Raw genomic sequence first — 21,781 nt, 5'->3', positions numbered from 1 at the left:
GGCCCCTGTTAGTTCCTTCAAGGGGGGAATAAGAGAGCAGAATGGTCAAGCAGCTTGCATCATTGACCTCTCCAAGGGCTAGCCAAGAGGAAGACAGACAGCATCTGCATTCAGTTCCACTGGAAAGCACTCAAGATGGGAAGACCAAGTTAGGCATGCCTCCCATTTCTGGTCAGGATGTGTTTCAGAGGAAAGAATTCTCCAGGAAAAAAAAGACACCCACCTGAGCTATGAGTGTTCACTGGGGTAGAAGATTCCATGAACCTGTCACTATTATTTAATAAGTAACTCTAAATGTATTTTTCAAGTTTTGTTGGCATTTATTAAAATTTTTATCACTGTGACTGTATGTTTGGCTATGTGGAAGGTCTTCTGGAATGGCCAAAGACTATCAGGAAAGATGGTTAGCCAAAATATTAGCTAAGGTTAGCAAGTAACAATAAAGGTAGTTAACATTTATTGAACACTAACTCCACACTGGGCAATGTGCAAAGCTCATTGTGTATACCATCTCATTTAAGCTTCAGGACAATTGTAGAAGATGGGTGTTGCCACTGTCTTCATCACCCTCAGGCAGTTTCAGTTTAGAGAGAAAGGTTAAATGATATGCCCAAAGTCACAATTTGAACGCAAAGGTGCCAGATTAAAAAAAAAAGAGAGAGACAGAGAGAAAGAGAGACAGAGAAAGAGAAGGAAGGAAAGAAGAAAGGAAGGAGGGAAGGAAAGAAAGAGAAAGAAAGAGAGAGAGGAGAGAAAGAGAGAGAAGGAAGGAAGAAAAGAAAGAAAAAGAAAAAAGGAAAGAAAAGAAAAGAAAACAAAAGAAAAGAAAACACAGGCATTTAGCTCCATGTGGGCCTTCCTGCATTCTTTGTCACGTGTTTGTTTTGCTTTGTTTTGTTTGTTTTTTTGTTACAGAAGTCAGGTTGAGTGGTAAGGAATCAATCTGACTAAACACTTAAGGGGACCTTTCATATATATGCATCCATTAAAGAACATGATTATAGCCCACAAAGCTGTTTATTCTGATGAAAAATACAGAATGCTGGACATGGGCCTCCAAGGTAGGGAAGCGATCAGACTAAGTCCGTTGACCTACGGCTTTGCTTCTTTGAAAACATAGGTCAGCTCCCTTGATTTAGATTTCCTACCACTACCCCGTCGGAAAAACAGAGCCTCATTTTATTTACCTACTCCGGGTGATTGTCCTATCCCAAAGCCCTCACTTAATTTTCATTCCTGTGATCACAGATTGATTAATTCTGCTTCATGGACCTAAGTGCCTTATGGTACCACTCCAATAATTGAGATCATTTTCTGTGACCCACTTTAAGCTTTCTTTCTTCCCTTTAAAAAAAAAAGGAAAAAAAAAAAACAATTTCCACAACCCCTTATTAGCCAATGTAATACAGAACTGCTTCCCAACTGAAGATGATACAAGTTTTTTTCTTCATACTTTTTATAGTTTATTTATTTTTGAGACAGAGAGAGACAGAGCATGAGCAGGGAAGGGGCAGAGAGAGAGGGAGACACAGAATCTGAAACAGGCTCCAGGATCTGGGCTGCCAGCAAAGAACCCAATGAGGGGCTCGAACCCATAAACTGCGAGATCATGACCTGAGCCAAAGACAGACGCTTAACCTACTGAGCCACCCAGGCACCCCTATAAGTTATTTTAAAAAGACCTGTGTTAAAGGTAATTGCTTATCTGAGGAAAAGGCCGTCCCTGTATGCCAGGCACTGTACTATGTTCCTTTCATTTCCTTCATTCATCCCCTCCCACCAACCGCTTCAGTTGTTTTTACAGATAAGGAAACTGAGGCTCAGAGAACAAAGTACCAGCAGGATTCTAATACTGAACTAGGTCATCAGATTGGTGTGGGGCTTTCTACACTTGTGTTAAGAGGTCTCTGAACACTGAGCTGGTCCTGTTCACCACGGTAAAGGGCTCTGGTTTTGAAGAATTTCATTCAAATAAAGAATAAACTAGAGAATCTCTTCCCTAAAGTATGACTGGTTTTTTCCAGGGGCTATTGTTTAATTAGGGAATAGCTAGCTAGAAACTCAAGCCCTGTCCCTGACTGCTGACCATTCGTCTCCTCTGCATTCCTTAGGGCTACCGCGGGAAAAGCCAATATCTAATGTTTTCAAGGGAGCTGGCAAATTTCAGAAATGCCAATGATGGCCTTCTAATGACATTCTTGTTCACTCATTTGCAGAAAGGGTGTGTAAACTGTGCTTGGAAAGCAGCAAATGGTTTTAGGAAAACACCAACTATTCTGTTTTGTACCAGAAAACCATGGGGTTCTGAAAAAACATTCTTTCTTTTGCCCCGTTTAATCTCATCTTACTAAGAATTCTTGTTTGGCCAAAAATATCATTTACTGTGTAATATTAAACACTGAGAAGTTCACTCACTGGTAGTATATTTTAATTATATTCCATATTATGCTATTTTTGTTTTGTCCCTTATTTCCCCGCCCTCGGGGTCAGACTGAACTCTCCAACAGTGATCTCATAGGTTTCTTAAATATGTCATTTCTAAAGACTCACTTCCTTTTGGGATACGTCGTAAGCCATAAACCAGAAAAACAGGGACAGCAAAGAGCGTAGATTAAACAAAAGATAGATTCTGGTTTGGACTGACCAAAACCACTCTGTACCCGGACAGGGAAGAGGAGAGTAAACATTTTGACGTCTTTGTGTAAATCAGGCAGATTCCCCCAACATGTTTTCCAATTTCTGTTCTATTTTTCTATGCTCCCGCCCGAGGACATTGACGTCTGGACAATCAATGACACGGGCTTACACACACGTACTGTCGAGCACAAGCCTGGAAGAGCTGATGAAATGGTTTAAAAGTTTCTGTGTGGAATCCACCACAAAGTACCAGTTAAAAGTGCCAGGAGTGAAAGCTGCGCTCCCAAATGACTAAGACTAAAAAAGATAATACCCCCAGGCATCTGTATGTCTCAGCATTTAAATTATATCCCTTGAATGCCAATTTGGACTTTGTGCCAAGAAGCAGCTGAAGCCCTTTTTCATGGAAATACCCAATAGAAGACCAATCTGTTTAAATGAAAGGTGTCTCTAATCATTCGGTATAAACATAACATGTTTTTATTTTATTATGTAACCTTGAATTATCTTGGCCTCTAATGAGGTTCCTGTATTGTTACTGATTCTCAATAATTTCATGGAATTATGTTGTCTAAATGTGTATTCTGATGCCAAAAGAAAAAAAGAGAGAAAGAAAAGAAAAACCTGTCTCATTACTTAAGCATAATTGCTTGATCTAGTACATATCCTACTTTTGAAGAAGTCTGTTGTCCATTAAAGAAATAATCTTATCTGTAATGGGTTCTTCTTCCAAGTCCCATGTCCTCACGGGTACCTGCAGTGTCATGAAAACTGTAAGTAGATGTGTTTCTAAGTCATTTAACAGTTTCTGTATTTCCCCCCTCCTGAAGGCCAGCCTATGTTCTTCTCCTTGCAGGATTAGCGATTATATGGATCTGACCCCCGTAGACATTGTAGGGAAGAGATGCTACCACTTCATCCACGCCGAAGATGTTGAGGGCATCAGGCATAGTCACTTGGACCGTAAGTACCTCCCGTGTGAGCGAACAGCCCGGCTGGCATCATTGCTCTCTGATGCTTGTCTGGTTCCATGCTGATTTCCCCCCTCATGTCTCCTGTGCACATTTGAGATGACTGTCAGCGCACAGTGAGAGACAGTGAGACCGCTTGTGTTGGAATTAGATTGAAAGCTGGACCTCAGGCCCGGAGAGATTACTGGGTGTTTAGGCCCTCACATAGGACTTTGTGTTCTCTCGTGCTCTCTCTGCCATGAAGCGATGGGATAACCTTTGTCATAAGTGCTTTCTTGACCCTCTCACTTTCTAGAGAGCAAGTTCCACTCTGAAAGGTGTGGTGTCTGTTTCAAGATATACACAGGAGAAGAGAAGTTCAAACAGACCAGAGACTGTAACAATTCCTACTTGACTAGCCACAAAACTGGGGTCCAGGGGAGGCAGGACACAGGGGCAGGGTGCGTCATGTGGGCATAGCAACTCTCAAAGGCAGTGTCTTTTCACTATATTTCTGGAAAAAGGGTTATTCAGAGGAAAACTTATCTCCATCTCCCAACTCCTGGGAGAGGGAAACTCATCTTAGCTCTTGGGGTCTGATTCCCAGCTCCTGACTCACAAGTTGATCTCCAAGGTACCTTTTTGGCATTGTAAGAAAGAAGGACCAGTGGTACTCTGGCCAGGTCCAAGCAGAAACTCCCATGCCCAGGTCCCATGCAGCTTTCCTTCATCAAACCCAGCAGGGTGGTTTTCGCCGTGTATTGAAGGCCTCTGACAATCCCATGAGACACAGGCACTAGGCTACTGAACTTGTTAGCAAGAGACTGCCCCTTGAGGTCCTTTTTGTGACCCATCAGTAGAGTCTTCCTAAAAGATGAGGACCCGACCAGCTAATCTTCCTAGAAGGTTCTAAACCCAGTTCTGAACTCTGGTTTTAAATTCAGGCAAGGAGCCACCAATGAGATACTATGGCGTGATGGCCAAGTTTTTATGTAGCAACAGTAGCCAGGGAGCCTTTATAATTTACTTCCTGTCCCCTTTCTTGCCATGGTTGAGGAGAGCTATCTCAGGTCTTTCCTGCCATTTGCTGTTGTTTGCTCATTTTAAACTCACATCTTCAAAAGCATAATGGCAAGACAGCAAGCCAGCCCAAGTGTCAAAGCATGAGCATCTTGTACTGCTTTGAAACCGTGCATTAGCAACACTGACATGGGACCAAGTTCAGTGTCAAATGTTGTATGTATCACGTCTGTGGGAAAAGCCTGCCTGCAAGGCTGCTCTCCAGAACATTCTACTCCCAGCACTGAGTGCGTGCCTTGGTATTGCACCCCAGGGATTGGGGGAACACACTTGTTGCTAAGAACGAATGGGTGTTGTGCATCGCAGAAGCAGATGGCTCTCCAATTAATTGGGGGGCGGGGGGGGGGGGGATGATGCTGTTTCCTGAGAAGAAACATCAGGTTCTTTGTAGCTGGGAATTTAGAGAAAATGGAGAAAAATCGGGATCGTTGGAGGAGGCTATGAATATATTTTTGGACTGATATATGCCAGGGATCCAGACTTTAAAAATGAATCTACTGCTTTTAGGACACTGTCATATGCCACACGTGTTGGGGGTGAAGGGTGCTTTTTCATTTTGGAATCTTAATTGAGGTCTAACTTCAGAAACCTGATGCTGACAAAAAAAGAACTATGTCATCCTCAGTTATTATTTGGAAAACGTCATGCTATCTCTCTGGGATTTGATTTACAGCTTGAAGAAACACAATTCCTCAGGAACAGTGAGCTAGGGCAGTTCATTTCTTCCCATGAAGCAGGGGTCTCCAACAAATATGTTTGATGCCATTCTTTCCAATCTACTTTTATCTCATTTTCAGTAACCAGAATAATTTGAGAGTGCTGAAAATAAACAACTCTGCCATTCACTATTGTACTAGTCTCCTAATTTTTCTGGTATCTTGCCAACTAATAAACAGAGGGGGTATGCTTTTAAATTCTGTGATTTTTTTCATTACTTGATATTGACATACTGGCTATTGCTTTATGATTTAGCCTACTAACAATGATTGAGTTCACTCTTTCAACTCATACACACGACTTCTAATTTTAAGTTCTTTTAATAACTTCAAACACATGAAAAACAAATAAAATGAGCTGATAATTCTGCACAGTAAAATACACTTCACATATTTAGCTATCACGCTGTGGAATAACTCCACAATGTCAAGTAGCACACAATTAGTAAAACTGTAGGGGGAGGAAAAGGAGTGTTTTGATCCTGAAGAATTTTGATCCTAATCAGATTGAAATTTCAACGTTCTTGTAGTGCTTAATATCTTCAATCACACACACACACACACGCACACATGCGCGCACATACACAAAATCAAACTGATGCCAGTGTCAGGTTTTGCATTCTGTGACTGAAATAAAATGCTAAAATATACAAATGCATCTCACTTTGTACAATAAACATTAACATCATTATAAAGTAAGATTGAGTCTAAAATTGTGTGATGGAATGTCTGATGTTTACCTAATTCTCAAACCAAAGCCAGCCCAGTAACAAAATGACAGAGCATGTAATAAGTCTCGGTTGTGTAAACATTGGAAGAAAAGGCAAAAAGCCAGTGTGTAGCATCCCGCTCGTCCAAAGCCCTAGGCTATTACTGAAGGATGCCTCAACTGTACCTTCTTGGCAGGAGAAGGTCATGGTGACAGGGAATCAGCTCAGGAATAAAATAGAATTCTAAAACAAAGGGATGGTTAAAAAATAAACCACATTAACTATTTAGCTCTTCTTCCTAGAGCTATTGGCACAATTCCTGTTTCTGTGCATGAAAGGCAGGTTTTAGCCATCCTATAATATTTCTGATATTTTGATATCTGTCTTATGCTCCAGTTTACAGATAAAACTTTAAAATAAGAGACTCAATAGTCTTTGATAACTCAAAATGCTCTTTTTATCACTTCTATCTTTCTCCTAGCATAGGCATCTGTAAATCCATACATAACTTGTCTCTAGAATAAGAAAAGCGTAGGGGAATCTCAGCTGCGTCAGGAATTGACAGCTTTCAATTGAACCAAGAACTCTGGACCATTCACTCTCCCACCAAGTTAACATGAGACACCCGATAGTTCGTACTGGCTTTCAGCAGAAAGAATCAGTAAGAATCGCAGTATCCTTACCAACATGGTGGGTGAGTGAAATGATACTGGGATTGGAAAACCAGTGGGGTTGTAGGCCCTTTTCTTTCACACTGTGACCAAAGACCCCTCGGATTTTTTTCCTCACGCCACCTTACTGGAGTCATTGAACCCAATTTCACTGCTTCTCCAGGCCAAATTGACCAAATCAACATTTCACGATTTGAATTTTAAACTACTCGTATCAGCAATTATTTGAGCATCTTTGCCTATCACACTGTCCAGTTTTCCACTGCTCAGGAGGGACTGGCCTCAAGATGACCAGTCAAGTCTCCCCGGAGTCCTAGATCCCAGTTAGCTAGCGCAACCATCTACCACTCTTGCCCTGCCTTTAACCTAAATATATATAGAAGGGCAAACCACGAATGCTAACCCCAACAGAGAAACATGTTTTGCATCTCTCTTCCGTCCCTTTTAGTCCATCCTTCCGTCTATAGAAGTTGCTGGATTTGTCTTGAGATACCCCTAGGTCCTTTCTAGGTCAAATCAGCAACGTTTCCAAAACCTGGAAAGATCGGCAGATCTTTACAATGTCGTGCTCCACTACCAAGTCTCAAGGCTCTGCAGCCGTGGGACTTTAGAGCAAAGGAGCCAGAAAGCGTAGAACTGGTAGCAGTTTTCCCTTCCGAGGACCTTACCCAGGATGAAGAAACTCTGGAAGAGTTATTTCACAAAGAAAGAAGGACTTCGAGCTTGTCTATAAGATCTCATACAATTAAAAAAAAAAAAAAAAAAAAAAGCATGGGCTGCCCAATATATTTGGAGGATGTTAAAAAAAGAAAAAAATATACAGTAGCCTAAGCATTTATTTCTTAATTACGAAATTTTATCCTTAACAAAAGTAATACACAGCTACCTGGCATAATGCAATGCATGCTGTTTTGCATCAATAACCCCTACGCTTCCCTCCTGAAGGCTCGTCTCATCGCCAAATGCAAGCCGACTGCTTAATGCAGGACTAATTAGTATATCCCCTTCCAGTCTGCAGGCCCTCCATTGTAATTCCTTCCCAGCTCATTTTTTTCCACAACTGAGCATCAATCAAAGTAAGTGCCCTGCCTGCCTCGGAAACACAAGATGTCCTCCATGCATTTGTCATCTGCCACGCAAACAAAGGGGGAATTTAATTGTTGATTTGGGTATGCAGCCATTGCACACAGTAAAGGAAGCTGCAATGAAGGGAGAGAGGAAGGCACAAAGTTTGGTGAGTGGGCTGAGTCCAAATAGCACGGGGGACTTTTTTTTTTTTCTATGTTTCCATCTTAGCCTTGTTCAGGGCTGGGCCCTCAGGGATTTAGCTGCAACCTGATCATTGGCTGGACTTTTTCCCAAAGCAAATGATTTTTTCCTCTTCTTCTATGAATACGGAAATATCCATGAAAAGAAATATATGTAAGAGCTACCGTGTCAGACTTTTTTCAGAAGCCGAGTCAGCCCATATCATGTGTCTGTCCATTAACCAAAAAAGATGGCCACATGGAGATGAAATAAAGTCAGGTTTTATGCAGAAGCGAATTGCCAGTATTTTTTTTTTTTTTTTTTTTTTTTGAGGAAGTTCGGATTTGGGCTTTTTCAGTCTAAAGGCAGGCAGGGAACAGAGATCAGCAAGGGCTTTGCTCCACTGCATTTACAGAAATGCAGAATTTCGGGCCCACCCCCAGCTTACTGAATCCACATCTGCAGTTAACAAGATCCCCAGCGGACTCACATTCAGGTTCACGTCTGAGAAGGACTGATTATGCTAGTATTTAGGAGGTATTCTTGACTGTATGTGAAGTAAAAGTAAATACAAATTGACTAACAATCTTAACGGCTTCATTTTCCTCTTCAGACGGCTGAATCTTATACACAATAGTAAAATAGAAGTGGGGAATTGGCTCTGAGGGTATCTCGGTCTGCGTTCAAATGAAACCAGTATGTGACTACTTGACAAAGAGACAGACTTCTTTACAAAGCTGTCAACTATTAGTTTTCTCCACTGGTATTCAAGAGAGTATAAATGGAAGTAATAGACAACTTGTAAGCAAAAGGAAGTCTTCAGTTTTTTCCCCAGGTGAATATTTTTCCATGTGTTTGTTGCATGTGTGAATATAAACATTTACCCTGTTCAAGTTCATCTAAAATCTGTGAGTACTTACTGTATACAAAGCTTTGTGGTATTGCAATAATATTTCAAAACTAACTAAGATTTAGTCTCTACCTTCAAGGAGCCTTCAAGTAGGGAGGATAGCATGAAAACAGCCAATTTTGAAAAGGTGGCATAAAATAAGAACTACTGAGATGTATATTTTTTATTTTAATGTTTATTTTTGAGAGAGAGACAGAGTGTGTGTGGAGGAGGGGCAGAAAAAGAGGGAGACACAGAATCTGAAGCAGGCTCCAGGCTGTTGGCAGAGAGCCCAATGCATGGCTTGAACCCACAAACTGCGAGATCATGACCCGAGCCAAAATCGAAGTTGGATGTTCAACCGACTCAACCACCTCGGCGCTCCTAATGAGATGTATAAACAGAACACTGAAACCCCCAAGACGGGGGGCAGAAAGGGAGGATGAGAAGGTCCAGAGGTAGCACATCTTCCCTGGAACTTGAAAGAAGATGGCAAGAAGCCAAGGTGGCAGATGGACAGAGGTGGAGGGTCAGGGACATCCCAGAGCACAGAGAAGGACACAGAATGATACCACACGATCTTTTCTCTCTGCCCAGGAAGTAAGCCAGAACTTCAATTGGACTGATCTATTCTACTGAAATCCTACCATGGATCCTTGGGCTTTTCCTTATTACTATTTCAATTAGTAGCTGCTTTTATAATCATAAAAAGAAACACCTGATATTTGAGAGTAACTAACCCATTCCTCTTATAACAAGTTCAGAAAAAAAAAACTTCTAAATTATCCATTTAAACCTAAATCGGCCTAAATAAAATGAATTCCATTACTTCTTATACTTTCTACAAGACTAGAACAAGATGCTGTTAAAGGTTTTTTTTTTTTTATTTTTTTAATGTTTATTTGTTTTTGAGAGAGAGCACGGGCACACACATGAGCAGAGAGAGGGAGACAGAATGTGAAACAGACTCAAGGACTGGGAGATCATAACCTGAGCCAAAGTCAGATGCTTAACCGACTGAGCCACCCAGGTTCCACACAGGTTCCCCCAGTTACATGTTTTATAACTACTTTCCTTAAAATGTTGATTTAATGACACCTTGCACATCTCAAAAAACCTCAAACTTTTCCTTGTTTAACACAAGTGAGCAACATAAGGATTTAATTTGTGTATGCGTTTAGCATACAATGGTTTTACCATTAATTTAGTGTTAACTAAGGATCAGGTCATTTGAACCTCTTTATGAACTCCAAGCCCCCTCTGGCTTCCTAGAATTGTTGGTGGGGCACATCCACTAGAATGTATCCAGTTACAAGTAACAGAAAACCCAAGCACAAATGACTTCAACTTTCTCTGTAACCCTCTCACAAGTTTCTCTTCATGATCCAAAGATAGCTGTGGCACTGCCCATCACCAATTCCTCACAAGACAATGTCCAAAGTCAGGAAAGGGTCAGTCACTCTTTGAGGTTCGTTCTTAAAGAAAATACTCCTACAGGGCCCCCAGGAGTGAGAGGCCCCTTTACGTCTCATTGTCCGGCATTTCGACAAATGCCCAAGCCAGATCACCTACCAGATGGAATTTGCCATGACTTGTTTAAACAATCCAAGTTTGTCCCCACTGACACTTGGGAGAGTTTCCTTATCCAGAAAGAAGTGACAGAAGAACTATTCCATACCCAACATGATGACTGCTGCAGGATGCATAGGAAAGTTGTCGGGAGTAACTCCTAAGAATTCAAAAGGAGCACATTGCTTTCCTTTCTCCCTCTTTCTCTTCTTATTCTGCCTATATGAGAAGATGAATGTTAGCTGATCCTGCTGAGGTCATTGTTTCATAATCTATGTAAATCAAACCATCATGCTGTGTGTTTAAACTCACACAGTGATATATGTCCATTATTTCTAAATAACACTGGGGGGAAAAAAAGAATAGCTGTTCAGTGGACAATCAACGATGTCCTCTACATGGGAGCATCTGTAATGTTTTCAACAACCAAGTATTTGGGTTTCTGAAAATCTACACAATAGGTGAACAAATGAAACTTGTCTGGGCTCCTTTAAGTATTCCTGTTTTTACCAGACACTAGTTTCTGTATACTCAGGCCTCACCACTTATCTATTTCTTATTAAAGATGTTTAGTGCACTTCCTAAAATGACCCCATCCAGAAATATAGGTTTCACAAGAGGCATAAATCTGAGTCTAGTATCCAACCTTATCCTTTTACCTTGTTTTAGTTCTCCCTCCATTCCAACTTTCCCTTGCCAATACTTCATTTTTTTTTAATATTTTTATTTATTTCTGAGAGAGAGCGAGAGAGACAGCGTGAGCAGGGGAGGGTCAGAGAGAGAGGGAGACACAGAATCCGAAACAGCCTCCAGGCTCTGAGCTGGCAGTCAGCACAGAGCCGGACGCGGGGCTCGAACCCACGAACCACGAGATCATGACCTAAGCGAAAGTCGGACGCTTAACCGACTAAGCCACCCAGGCGCCCCGCCAATACTTCATTTTTAAAGGGGGGGATAGGATTCAGTCAGGCCAGGTCAGACCCCCATGCTTTCACAGACCCTCACACCACTTGCCGTAAGAGCTATCACAGTTCTAAGTTTCTTAGTGAAAATGCTAAGTATCTGTCTCCCATAGAAAGGCAAATTGAGGTAAATCCTTTTTTTCAGGATAAAGAAAACTTTTCCAATAGTTCCCAATGAGAGACTTCCCTGTGGATCTCACTGTCCAGTGTTTCACCATATTCCAAACCTGAAATCAATCACTGGTAAGGAAATGGAATTACCATGACCGAGACGAATAGGCGAACAGGCCCACCACCAAAGTTTGCTTCCTTCGAGATCCCCCACTGCCTCGCACAGAATAGGCACTCAAAAGAACACTGAGTGAGTGAATCAATCCACCATTTCCCTCATTTCCTGACTGTAAATTTTTCTTATTTCCATGCTGAAGAGTTCGCTGTTTCCCTTTATATAGCAAATCCCCACCAAAAAAAAAAAAAAAGTATAAGAGCCAAGAAATACTGTCCCTAACTACTTTAGGCCAAGAAGGGCAGGAAGGGATGGTACAGAAACTCTGGTTACACTGAAGCAAGCTTGAAAAAAAAATCTGAGATCTCAAATGTCACTCTTGCCAGCCATCACTTTGATTTTTCTTGTCCTAGAACATGATCCCATCAGTGTTTAAAAGGTTTGGTCTCCAATTCAGTACATTATCATGAAGAAAAGGGGAATTTATTTTTTAAACTTAACAAATTGACATGTCCTAAATCAATGAAAAGTTTTCTCTGCATGATTCAATATTAACAGTTAATAAAAATCTATCAATTGGCAGTGGTATAGGAAAAAACCTCTTCTGAGGTTATAAATCACACAGATAGCAATTCTAGCAGGGCCTGTCATTAATGTATTAGGGGGAAAATCCATAGATGATGCATCGTCATTCACGGAACATCCACAGGTCTTCTGTCCTCAAGCTCGTAACTCACGTTAAGTATCAAATATCATTAAACTTTACCAAATATTGCTTGGCACAGAGATACACACACACACACACACACACACACACCACTACAAACCAATTCATGGATGCCTGCTATTTAAGACATCTAGCTCACTAATTGCACAATCTATAGGAAAGTCTGCACAGCATCAAAGCCTTGGTTGATCCTGTGAACAGTTCCAAATGAAAAACGGTCTGTGTTGCAAGTAAATAAAGCGCTTAATGCACAGATTCTGCCTCTAATGCCGTTTCTCCTGTGGGTTTTGAAAATGACCTTCCTGTGAGCATCAAGGACTATAACTTTTAGATAAAGAAACTTGTTCCTGTTTTAAGTCTGTGTCAGGTTCATTCCCCTATAGCCCACAGTTTTCAAAAGCAGAAGAAAAAGTAATCCAGAATTAAAAAAAAAAAAAAAAAAAAAAGTCCTGTTTCCAGAATGAAGTTCCCTGTCAGCCTGCCTTGGGCCTTAGGTAGAGAAGCAGAGATTAAAGAGTCAGTATTCTTTTTCAAGTTTCATCTGGCAGTTTTGTGAATGTAGAAAGAAAACCAGTGGCTACAGCTAAGCACCCAACTGTGGTATTAAGTAGAAAGTGTGATTCTAGCACACACATGCCCCCTTACTTGCACACACTCCACATTAGTGAATTCAGAAATAACACTGGAGTTCCTCGGAGAAGGCACCCCCTTCTCCATTCTCTGCGGCCACTGATGAAGGTACCTCAAGGAGGGGTGAATGGCGCCGCAGATGCGTCCTCCTATTGCCATGACGATAATGAAGCTCTTTGTTCAGCTGTGTGAATGTGTAGTGTGCAATCTCTGATGATCTCATCATTTCCTATTTATTCTATACTTACCTGAATACGCCAAGTATTGCAGCTTTTTAATGCATATGCAAACCACTAAAATGTCCTTTTGTGAGACACTTTGCTAAAAGACCGCTTTTGATATGTGTTCTTCATCTCCTCTTCAAACTGAATTAGGCTGCTTCCTTCTTTGTAAGACACAAGTAACTCACTATTTAGAATCTTTGGCTTTGATTTGGTAGAACAGCCCAACAGGAAGGGACCATGTTCTCTTTTTTTCTCCATATTTCTGAAGGCAAACTTGTACTGATTTGTTTTGATTTACTAACAGAATTATGTTCCTGCCACAGGCACAGGCACCCTTTATGTCCTTTCAATCATCAGCCTATTTCTAGGGACAAAGTTTTCCCAAGGAAAACTGAAATCCCTCTGTTTGGTGACTGTGCTGAGCCATGGATGTGTGCTTCAGCAAGAGTCCGTCAGGTTTCACGGGGAGAGGAGTTTTCCTCCACGAGCACAACATTTCTTGTACTCCTGCCACGAAGCTCAAACCAAGAAACTAGGTGACATTGTTGAGTGATATTCAATAAAACTGATGAGCATCCAGCCTTTTGGGGAGGGGGGGGAAGCGTGTATTTGACACAACAGGTCACATGTCCTAAAATGGAAGTTCTCTGCAGTTTTCTTTTGATTAAACTGTATTTACCACTCCCTTCACAGTTGGGGTGGGTGGTATTTTGACGCTAAAAGCCAAAAATTGTCAACTGAGCAGGATTGTAGCAGTTCAGCCAGGTGGAGCTAAGTCTCTTTGTTATATTCTTGTCACACATGTGGGGTCACCTCTGTCCTCTGAAGAGCACAGTCTGTAACTCACAGGCACCTTTGGCCTGGAAGATAGAGTAGGGTGGATGACGGCTTCTTGGTTCTCCTCAGGGCCATAGCTATGGAGACCCATTGGTTACACCCTAGACGTCAGAGTAAAAGAAACAAGTTGCAGAACCAAGAAACAAGTAGCAGAGGTGCTACGAATTATATTCGATATATATACGAAATATACCCAGGAATATTCCAGATTGCAAATGGACCTGCAAAAAACTACACCCCACCTCCCCACATCTTCATCATAACCCTGTAAGAGCTCAGAAAAGGCCATTGAGATGTTGTGAGATCCTTAAAGAAAAACCAATGCCTCTGGTACAACTTTAAAAACATAATCCTAGACATACTGTGATCAGTGAGGTCAATGAGGGACACACAGAATGTTGGAGCCAAAGTTTTGGATCAAAAGTAAACTTTGCGATAAATCCAAGAGAAGGTGCCAGGTCATGTGTTAAAAGTACTCAAACCATATCATGGTATAAAACTAAAACTATGAGCCATGTATAAATTTTCTTTCTCTCTCTGCTTCCTCTCTTTATAGTTTGAGCACAGTGTTATGAATTTACTCCTCAGCTCTTTGGTCTGATGAGTACGTATCTCTTTTCAAGGGACAGTTAGCTATTTTTTAAGGACTTCCATATCAAGTAACTTACATCATACTTTCTTGGGATTTTCCCCACAAAAGGAATTGTAGGAAATAGCCTGACGCAAACATTCTCTCCTTTTCCCTCTGTGATTGAAAGCTAAAACTCACAAATAGAAATAACAGGCCCTGGATTCTTTAAAGAGAATTGAAAAAGTTTTTGTGTTTTTCAAGTTGTCTAATTTATTACAAACTAAAAATCTCTTTCAAACTGGCACCAAGGTGGCTTTTCTTCTTGAGCTGATTAGGACCACATGAGCTCAGAAAAAGCTGTCAGATCCTGCCTCTGGCGCAGCTGGAATGATCCAACTGATTTGCCAGTATGATTTTTTTTTTTTTTTTTTTAAGAAAGAAGCTTCATCCCAAAGTCATAAATTTATAGTCTGGAGCCCCAAGCAAAAATTATTCCTTGTTCGTTTTAAAGGAAGCAAAATTCCATTGTGATTTCTTTTTATGGGATCTCCTGGACAACAAAAAAAACCAACCGGCTCGATATTTTGGTCACCATTTCCTGCCATAGTGGGAGCTAACTCGGCTCCTTCTCTCTCACCATCTAGCTTCCCACTGGCACATGGAAGTCTCATTCAGAAAACACTCATCTTCAGGAAAAGAGTCGTGATCTGTGTCCAGGCCAGAAAGTACCTTTACCTTTCAGGACCGGTTTTGTCAGGCTAGCCCAGGCCAAGTGAATGGATTAGGTCAAACTTTTTCTCTTCAGCGACCACAATGGGCTCCAGGGACCTGCTCTGGGGTGTTCGCCACAGCAAACGAAAGCACTCAGGTAGCTGCCTCTCTCCCCAAGGAGCGTGAGGGGACACCCACCCACATCACTCCTTCCACACCACTTCGTCACGTGAAGACCTACCCAGCCTGCTGCTTTCGGTTAGGGCTCCTCTCTTTGCTAGGCGGCCCTTGGCCTGGGTGATGAAGAAGTCTAAGTTAATGTATTCCGGAGCCCTCGTAAATTTATATTTATTCTCAGGAAACAGATGCACTTTAATCAGACCCAGAGTCCTATTGCCTGTGCTCCAAAAGACGACCCCCTATCACCGGTCTTTCAGCCCCCTTCACGGCAGGTACACGGAGCCCACTAAGGAGGCAGATGTTTTGCTGGCTGTACAATTCAGAACTGAGATTGTGTTTGTTTTTAAGTAAGAGAATGTATTATAAGGAATGGGGGTGGGGGTCATCTTTATGTTGATTCTGCACATTCTAATTTAACTTTAGAATTCCCTTCTCACGTTGCCCCCTTTCTATGTACTGTATTCTGGTTCTGGGGGTAATTTTTAAATTTTGCCTATGTATGGTCACAATCCAGTCTGGAATCCCCAGGCAGGCTGGGCTTCTCCAGCGTACCACATCAGTGTTTTCCCCATGTGATTCTAAACAGGGGCTCCTTAGTCTCCTTGCCCTTGTCAACAATCCTTAGAACCCCTTGAAATTCTTCCTTATTCCAGACACACGGCAGAGAGAATTCTACACCAGCCACTGATTGGGGTGCTACAAGTTTTTCTCCGTGAAAACAGTGGGCAGAATTTCATAACCCGTCATTCCTCTATTAATAGTTAACCAGGTTGAGAGGATTTGAATAAAAGCACATCTTGTTGCATGCAACGATGGTTTGACAGAAGAGCTGTATGGCAGAGTTAGTATTTCACTGCTTTCAGCTTCACCACGCAGTTTTGTAGCCCGGGAAGCCATGCATGCAGAATGGCAGAACTTACAATTGCCTACACCGGGAGAGTACAATGCTACCTGTGGAGCCTCGCCACCCAGAGATGATGACAGTTCCGGGCCTTGAAAATACCCTCAACTGTTGAATAGTTTCAGCATAGAGCTTGCCACTTTTTGAAGCACTCATCAAAGCAAATCTTTTTTCAAGCACCTGTTAAGACGTAATTATGAAATTTTACAACCACCCATTCAGTGCATTGTGAGAAAAGGGGAGAATGGGAGAAAAGCATCAGAGCTTCTGTGCTGATGGATACAGTATGTGGAGGTTGATTTTTGATCACTTCCGGAGCCAGGAAGAATGGCTGAGATGCGACGGGATGAGCTTCAACAGCCTTACAACACGGCTCTTTTCCAAAGTGACTTCCCCTTACCCATCCAGCACCCCCCCCCCAAAAAAAAATCAAAATGTACTTCATGAAAGTATTGTATATGAAGCACTTATTAGCCGTAATTAAATGGACAATATGAATTTACTACGTCTTTAGGACTCTGGCTTGTTCTGGTTTAGAGCAAGATGATTAATGCAAATACATATTACTTGAGATAACCATTTAGCAGCTAATTTAGCCAAATTTATTACAGCAGTTAGAGGTTTTTCATTTTAGCAGACGGAGACAAGGACATGCCAAAAAGTGGGCAACGTGGACGAATGCACACTGCCCTCTAGTGGCCAACTAGCTGGCGCGCTTTTCCGGGGGTGTGGAGTTGCTGCGATCCCGCAGCCAAGTAATAACAGCAGGTTTTGCACATTTCCGGCATCCTTTTAAACCATTCCTTTCCATAGCACTTTATTTCAGGGGATGATTTACTGCACTTTCCCGTTTTACTAGCTCAGGAGTACCCAGATACAAATCAAATCAATTTCAACTTGGCAAGATTTTGGTTAAAGTATCATTTTTAACATCTGCATTTTAAAGCTCTCCTTCAGTGGGTATTTAATGGCACCGTTTCACATTACTGATTGTTTTTACTTGTTCCTTCATTTGGGGCCATATTTCAGAGCCTGTGTGGAGCTGTCACTCTGTTTGGCTCTAGCCAAGTCAATTCTGTGCCTCCCTTAGGCCACCGCTTCTCTCTGACTTGGTCGGGAAATTTATTTTGTTCCAACATTCAGTAAAGTCTCGCCAGAATTTCCCCTGACTGACCAATGTAAATTTCGTTCATATGTGAACTATAAATTCTGCTAGACAAGATCAAAAGGAACAGATGTATGAGGACACTGGTTGATACTGCTTGCACTGAGGTGAAATGATCAAAGACAAGGGGTAGCGCATCTTCGGAACCATTCAAATATCTGGAATCTCAGAGAGATCTACCTCGAAGCTATGAATAAATCACATACAAATTTTCCTTTGTTAGCGTCTGACGTCAAACCCATTGACAATATCCACACCACATTAGGTATTCTGTGAGCCAACAAGATTTGTAGTCCTTTTATTCTTTCACACCATGGCTGCCCAAAACGGAATAAAGTCTTGCTACAAATGCTAGTAACCCTCGCTCCACTGAATTGTTGATTTTATTTGTCCTACTAATGGCATTATACATTAAGCATACAGAAGGGCACCCCTGGCTTAGTGCAGGACCTCCCCTCTCTAAGCTGGCGGTTTTACCGGGATGATAATCATTTGGTCCCCGTCTTAATACACAATGCCTTCCATTTGTTTTGTTTTCTCCCCCCAGTGCTGAATAAGGGCCAGTGTGTGACGAAGTACTATCGTTGGATGCAGAAGAATGGAGGATATATTTGGATACAGTCTAGTGCCACCATAGCTATTAATGCCAAGAACGCAAATGAGAAGAATATCATCTGGGTGAATTATCTTCTTAGGTATATTTTCTAATTCTTTTTCATTTCTGTGTCAGTTATAAAATATGCAGCCCGTGGTTAATAGCTGACATGTTTTATTATCTTTTGGCAGTGTCTGGTGTGGAATTATGTAGAAATTCTGCTTTTTCTTTCCACAAGATTCAAAGACATATGCAAAGATCAGAGCAATGTTGGAGGGGACTTCCGGGGCAGAGCCACAAAATTTTCAGTAATTCTTGGTCTGTCAACGCTCTGCAGACATTGCTTTGGTTTCCCCACACATGTTCAGGTTAGGGGGGAAAAAATGCAGACTTTTGCCTACAGATGAAGCATTCAAGAAAGCACCACCTTCTCCCCACCACATGAACCTATACTTCTGCATTCCAGTCCTTGAGAAAATTAAGCAAAAGGGCATGGGGAAGAAGTGGCAGGGTTCACTCTATGTCTCCTGTATTGCATCCCTTTGAAGCCTTAAGTAGATTACATAGCATCTGATCCCCCCGGGGCATTCAAGTTTTGGTGAGTGAAGTGAGTTGCTTTGCCAGAATGAAGGCAGTATCAGTGTATGAATGCAGGCCCTCTCCTTTTGCTGAATTCTGTGGGATCGCACCCTTCATCGCTATTTTCATGTGCCCTCACATCTGCATCCATGAATGAAGCCAGGCTCACCAGCTTCCTAAATTCCAGTCTGCAGCCCCGTTTCTCGCTCCTTCCTCATCTGCCTTTTGCCTTTGGAGTCGAACTGGCAAACAGACAAACAAACAAACAAACAAACAAACAAAACAAAAACAAAGGCAATGGCGTGGGTGGTCTGCTTTCGGGTGGCAAGATTTCCCGGAGGTTCTCCACCAATCCTGTCCTGAAGTTATCAGAATGCTAGGCCTGGCTCCCTCCCACTACGGTCTTTCCAGTTAGGGGCTTCTCTTGGCTTTAAAGCCACCAAGCAGGACCCACACGTGGTCTGAATGGGAAAGCTTCCGATAGGTCTTATGAATGGAAGTTGGTGCCCTTTGGCTGATAATCTAGACAGGGAGTACCTGAATCCCATTTTTCTTCGAGACAGCCAAATGGGGCCGAGATGCTGGCAACTGTGGCTCATCAGCACACTGACCCTTCCGAGTGTTTCACGTACATTGGTGATGACTTGAAGGCATGAATGTGCTTGCTACCAATAGCATATCAATCAGACACTAATGATTATAGCTCTGGAGAGGCCCTTAATGTGCACCACTTAAAAGAATCTTCATTTATCTACTTTCTCTTTCCTTTTTTGACCTCTTCTACTCTACATTAATTCTCTCTAAAGGTTCCAAGTATGTGTATTTAATGTGGCTTTCCCTGAGGCCTGATTTTCATGCAAACTTGCCCCTGTGTTTGTGATATGCTCAAGGTGGGTTTTACAAAGAGGTTTACAGAACAGTGGCTATGGGTAATGCAGGAGGTTATAAAATACTCACATGCCAAGGAGAAAATAGACGGTACTGTGGCATTAACATTCTTCTACTACTCAGCAATGGCATCGTACCAAGGAGACCCATTATTATTAAAAATTAGACAGTAGTAACAGGGGCACCATAGGCTAGAAGATATCTGTCCCCCATGCTGACAGAACATAGGGTACTAAAGTCATGTATATGCTTGTCACTCCGGTTCAGGGAGATGTCTTTCTATCTGGATCTTTCTTACTGCCTCATCGATCTCATGACCACTCTGCCCACCAAATGGAGGGAATGAGAAGGGTTAAGGAGAGGTCAGTCCATACGGTTGTGGACGCACACCACTGATCTGTGATACAAGCGCCTAAGTGTTTGGTGATTCTAGTCCATCTACTTTCATAGGGAGAGGAAGGAAGCAGTTTGGGGACCCAAGACCAGTTTTCAGGCTCAAGAGCCTCACTCTCAGACATGGTAGACAGATCCCAGCTGACCTAAAGACTCACCCCGAGTTCAATAATGGAAGGCTGCAAGTCGCATGACAAGTGACTTGTGAAACCCCACGGCATCTGGACCAAAGGAGATTAATATGGATGGACTTTAGCAGAGAAAACTCTACCTTGTCTGCCATTCACTGGTATCACTTCTATAGGCTAAAGACTTAGAAGGAAAGGACTTGGCCTTGGCAAAATGGCAACCGTTGAATATTAGCAAAAGAGTTGCTCACTGAAGTTTGTTTTTCTTTCTCATGTTCTTGTCCTTTGTTCTTTCCTGAGCAGTATTTTCATGCCACCTCTTCCTTCCCAGAATCCCTCGCTTCTGGGTTCATCCAGGCCTCCCCTGCCCTGTTCTGAAAGGATTGCTCCTCCAGTCTTGCTCCTGTTCCCTCACGTGTTGGTAGAATTACGGACTCCAGAGTGTTAAGAGACTGCCTAAGTGCTAAGGCCACCTTCCCACCATTAGCCTCATCTGTTTCTCTAGAGAACTCTGCTACTGAAGCTAATTCACACTAAGGAGTGATATGCCTGATAACCCATTTTACTGAATTAACCCTCCCAGTGACTGGCAGTTTTAGAGTGGTTACTGCAACAGTGACTCTTTAATATGGGAATCTCATTAGAATTCTCTAATTCTAGAGAATTATTGTAAGTCTCTGGCTGGCTGGCCCATCATGGAGGGTAGAAGAGGCATTTTCCAGTTTGAGGCCAGACCCTTTCCTGGTGCCTTCAGATTACAGTAGCCTACACTGCTTGTACATTGGACTGGCCTTGAAGTGGCATTTCTATAAGATAATGAACTCAAACTGACCCAACACATTCTCTTTTCCAGAAGAGGCTTGTTTCTGAATTAAAAATAGAACAAAAATTAAGCACATTTGTGCAAATGGGGTTAGAGCCATTCTGTTTGGGCCTCTTTCACACTAGGACTCTCCCCACTGCAATCAGAGTTCCAGCTTAACAAGCCACAGGTGTACGCCACATGAGCAGTTGAAAATGTGATTGTAATGGGTGTGTTGACAGTTCAGTAGCCATAATCCATGCATCCCAAGGTGCACCTGTGCATCTGTCAGATCATTAGGCGCCGAGGGCTCTGCGCCCGCAAGCGCGCACACACAGGCACACACACACACACACCCTGCCGCCTCCCCCATCAGTAGCTTTAGAGCCATCTGAACAGCTGAGAAGCTCCATCAAGGAACCAAGACCAGGGAACTGAGGCAATGGACTCATTAGGAGCCCAAGAGAAGATAGGGCACACCAGGAGGAATAGGAAGGAAGAGCTGAGAGTACTTCTCATCCTCCCTGCCCCCCAGGTGTTAGATGGGCGGGATGGCAAGCGGCACACTTCCCAGGTGCCCAGTGCTACCTGATTATTTAAACGCTTTTTAGTGGCTTTCCCAGAGCCTTTGGGTATTCAGTCATTGTAGCAGGGTGCAGCTGTACCCCAGCACATGAAATCCAAGCTTCTGTCAAAGTCCCATAATGAGCTGAGTAATGATTTCACGTGTAGTCTTTTAAACTCTCTAAACTCCAGACGTAAGGGGCAGGGAAGTGGGGAGAAGACGGTCAA

The 21,781-nt window shown here is 42.3% G+C and overlaps 1 protein-coding gene across 1 annotated transcript in view; it reads left to right on the top strand.

Moving 5' to 3' along the window:
* NPAS3 (neuronal PAS domain protein 3) overlaps nt 1–21,781 on the top strand; it is a gene marked incomplete at its 5' end in the record, with an annotated part of 443,219 nt that overhangs the window by 417,406 nt on the left and 4,032 nt on the right. The window contains 2 exons of the mRNA XM_039216556.1: nt 3,494–3,600; nt 18,152–18,299. Coding sequence (XP_039072487.1) covers nt 3,494–3,600; nt 18,152–18,299 — 255 coding nt within the window. The remainder of the gene's footprint in view (nt 1–3,493; nt 3,601–18,151; nt 18,300–21,781) is intronic.

The sequence above is a fragment of the Hyaena hyaena genome, unplaced genomic scaffold (assembly GCF_003009895.1).
Source record: "Hyaena hyaena isolate Hyena2069 unplaced genomic scaffold, ASM300989v1 scaffold_639, whole genome shotgun sequence".
NCBI lineage: Eukaryota > Metazoa > Chordata > Mammalia > Carnivora > Hyaenidae > Hyaena > Hyaena hyaena.
The sequence above is the reverse complement of the archived record's forward strand: the minus strand, read 5'-3'. Positions and strand labels throughout refer to the sequence as shown.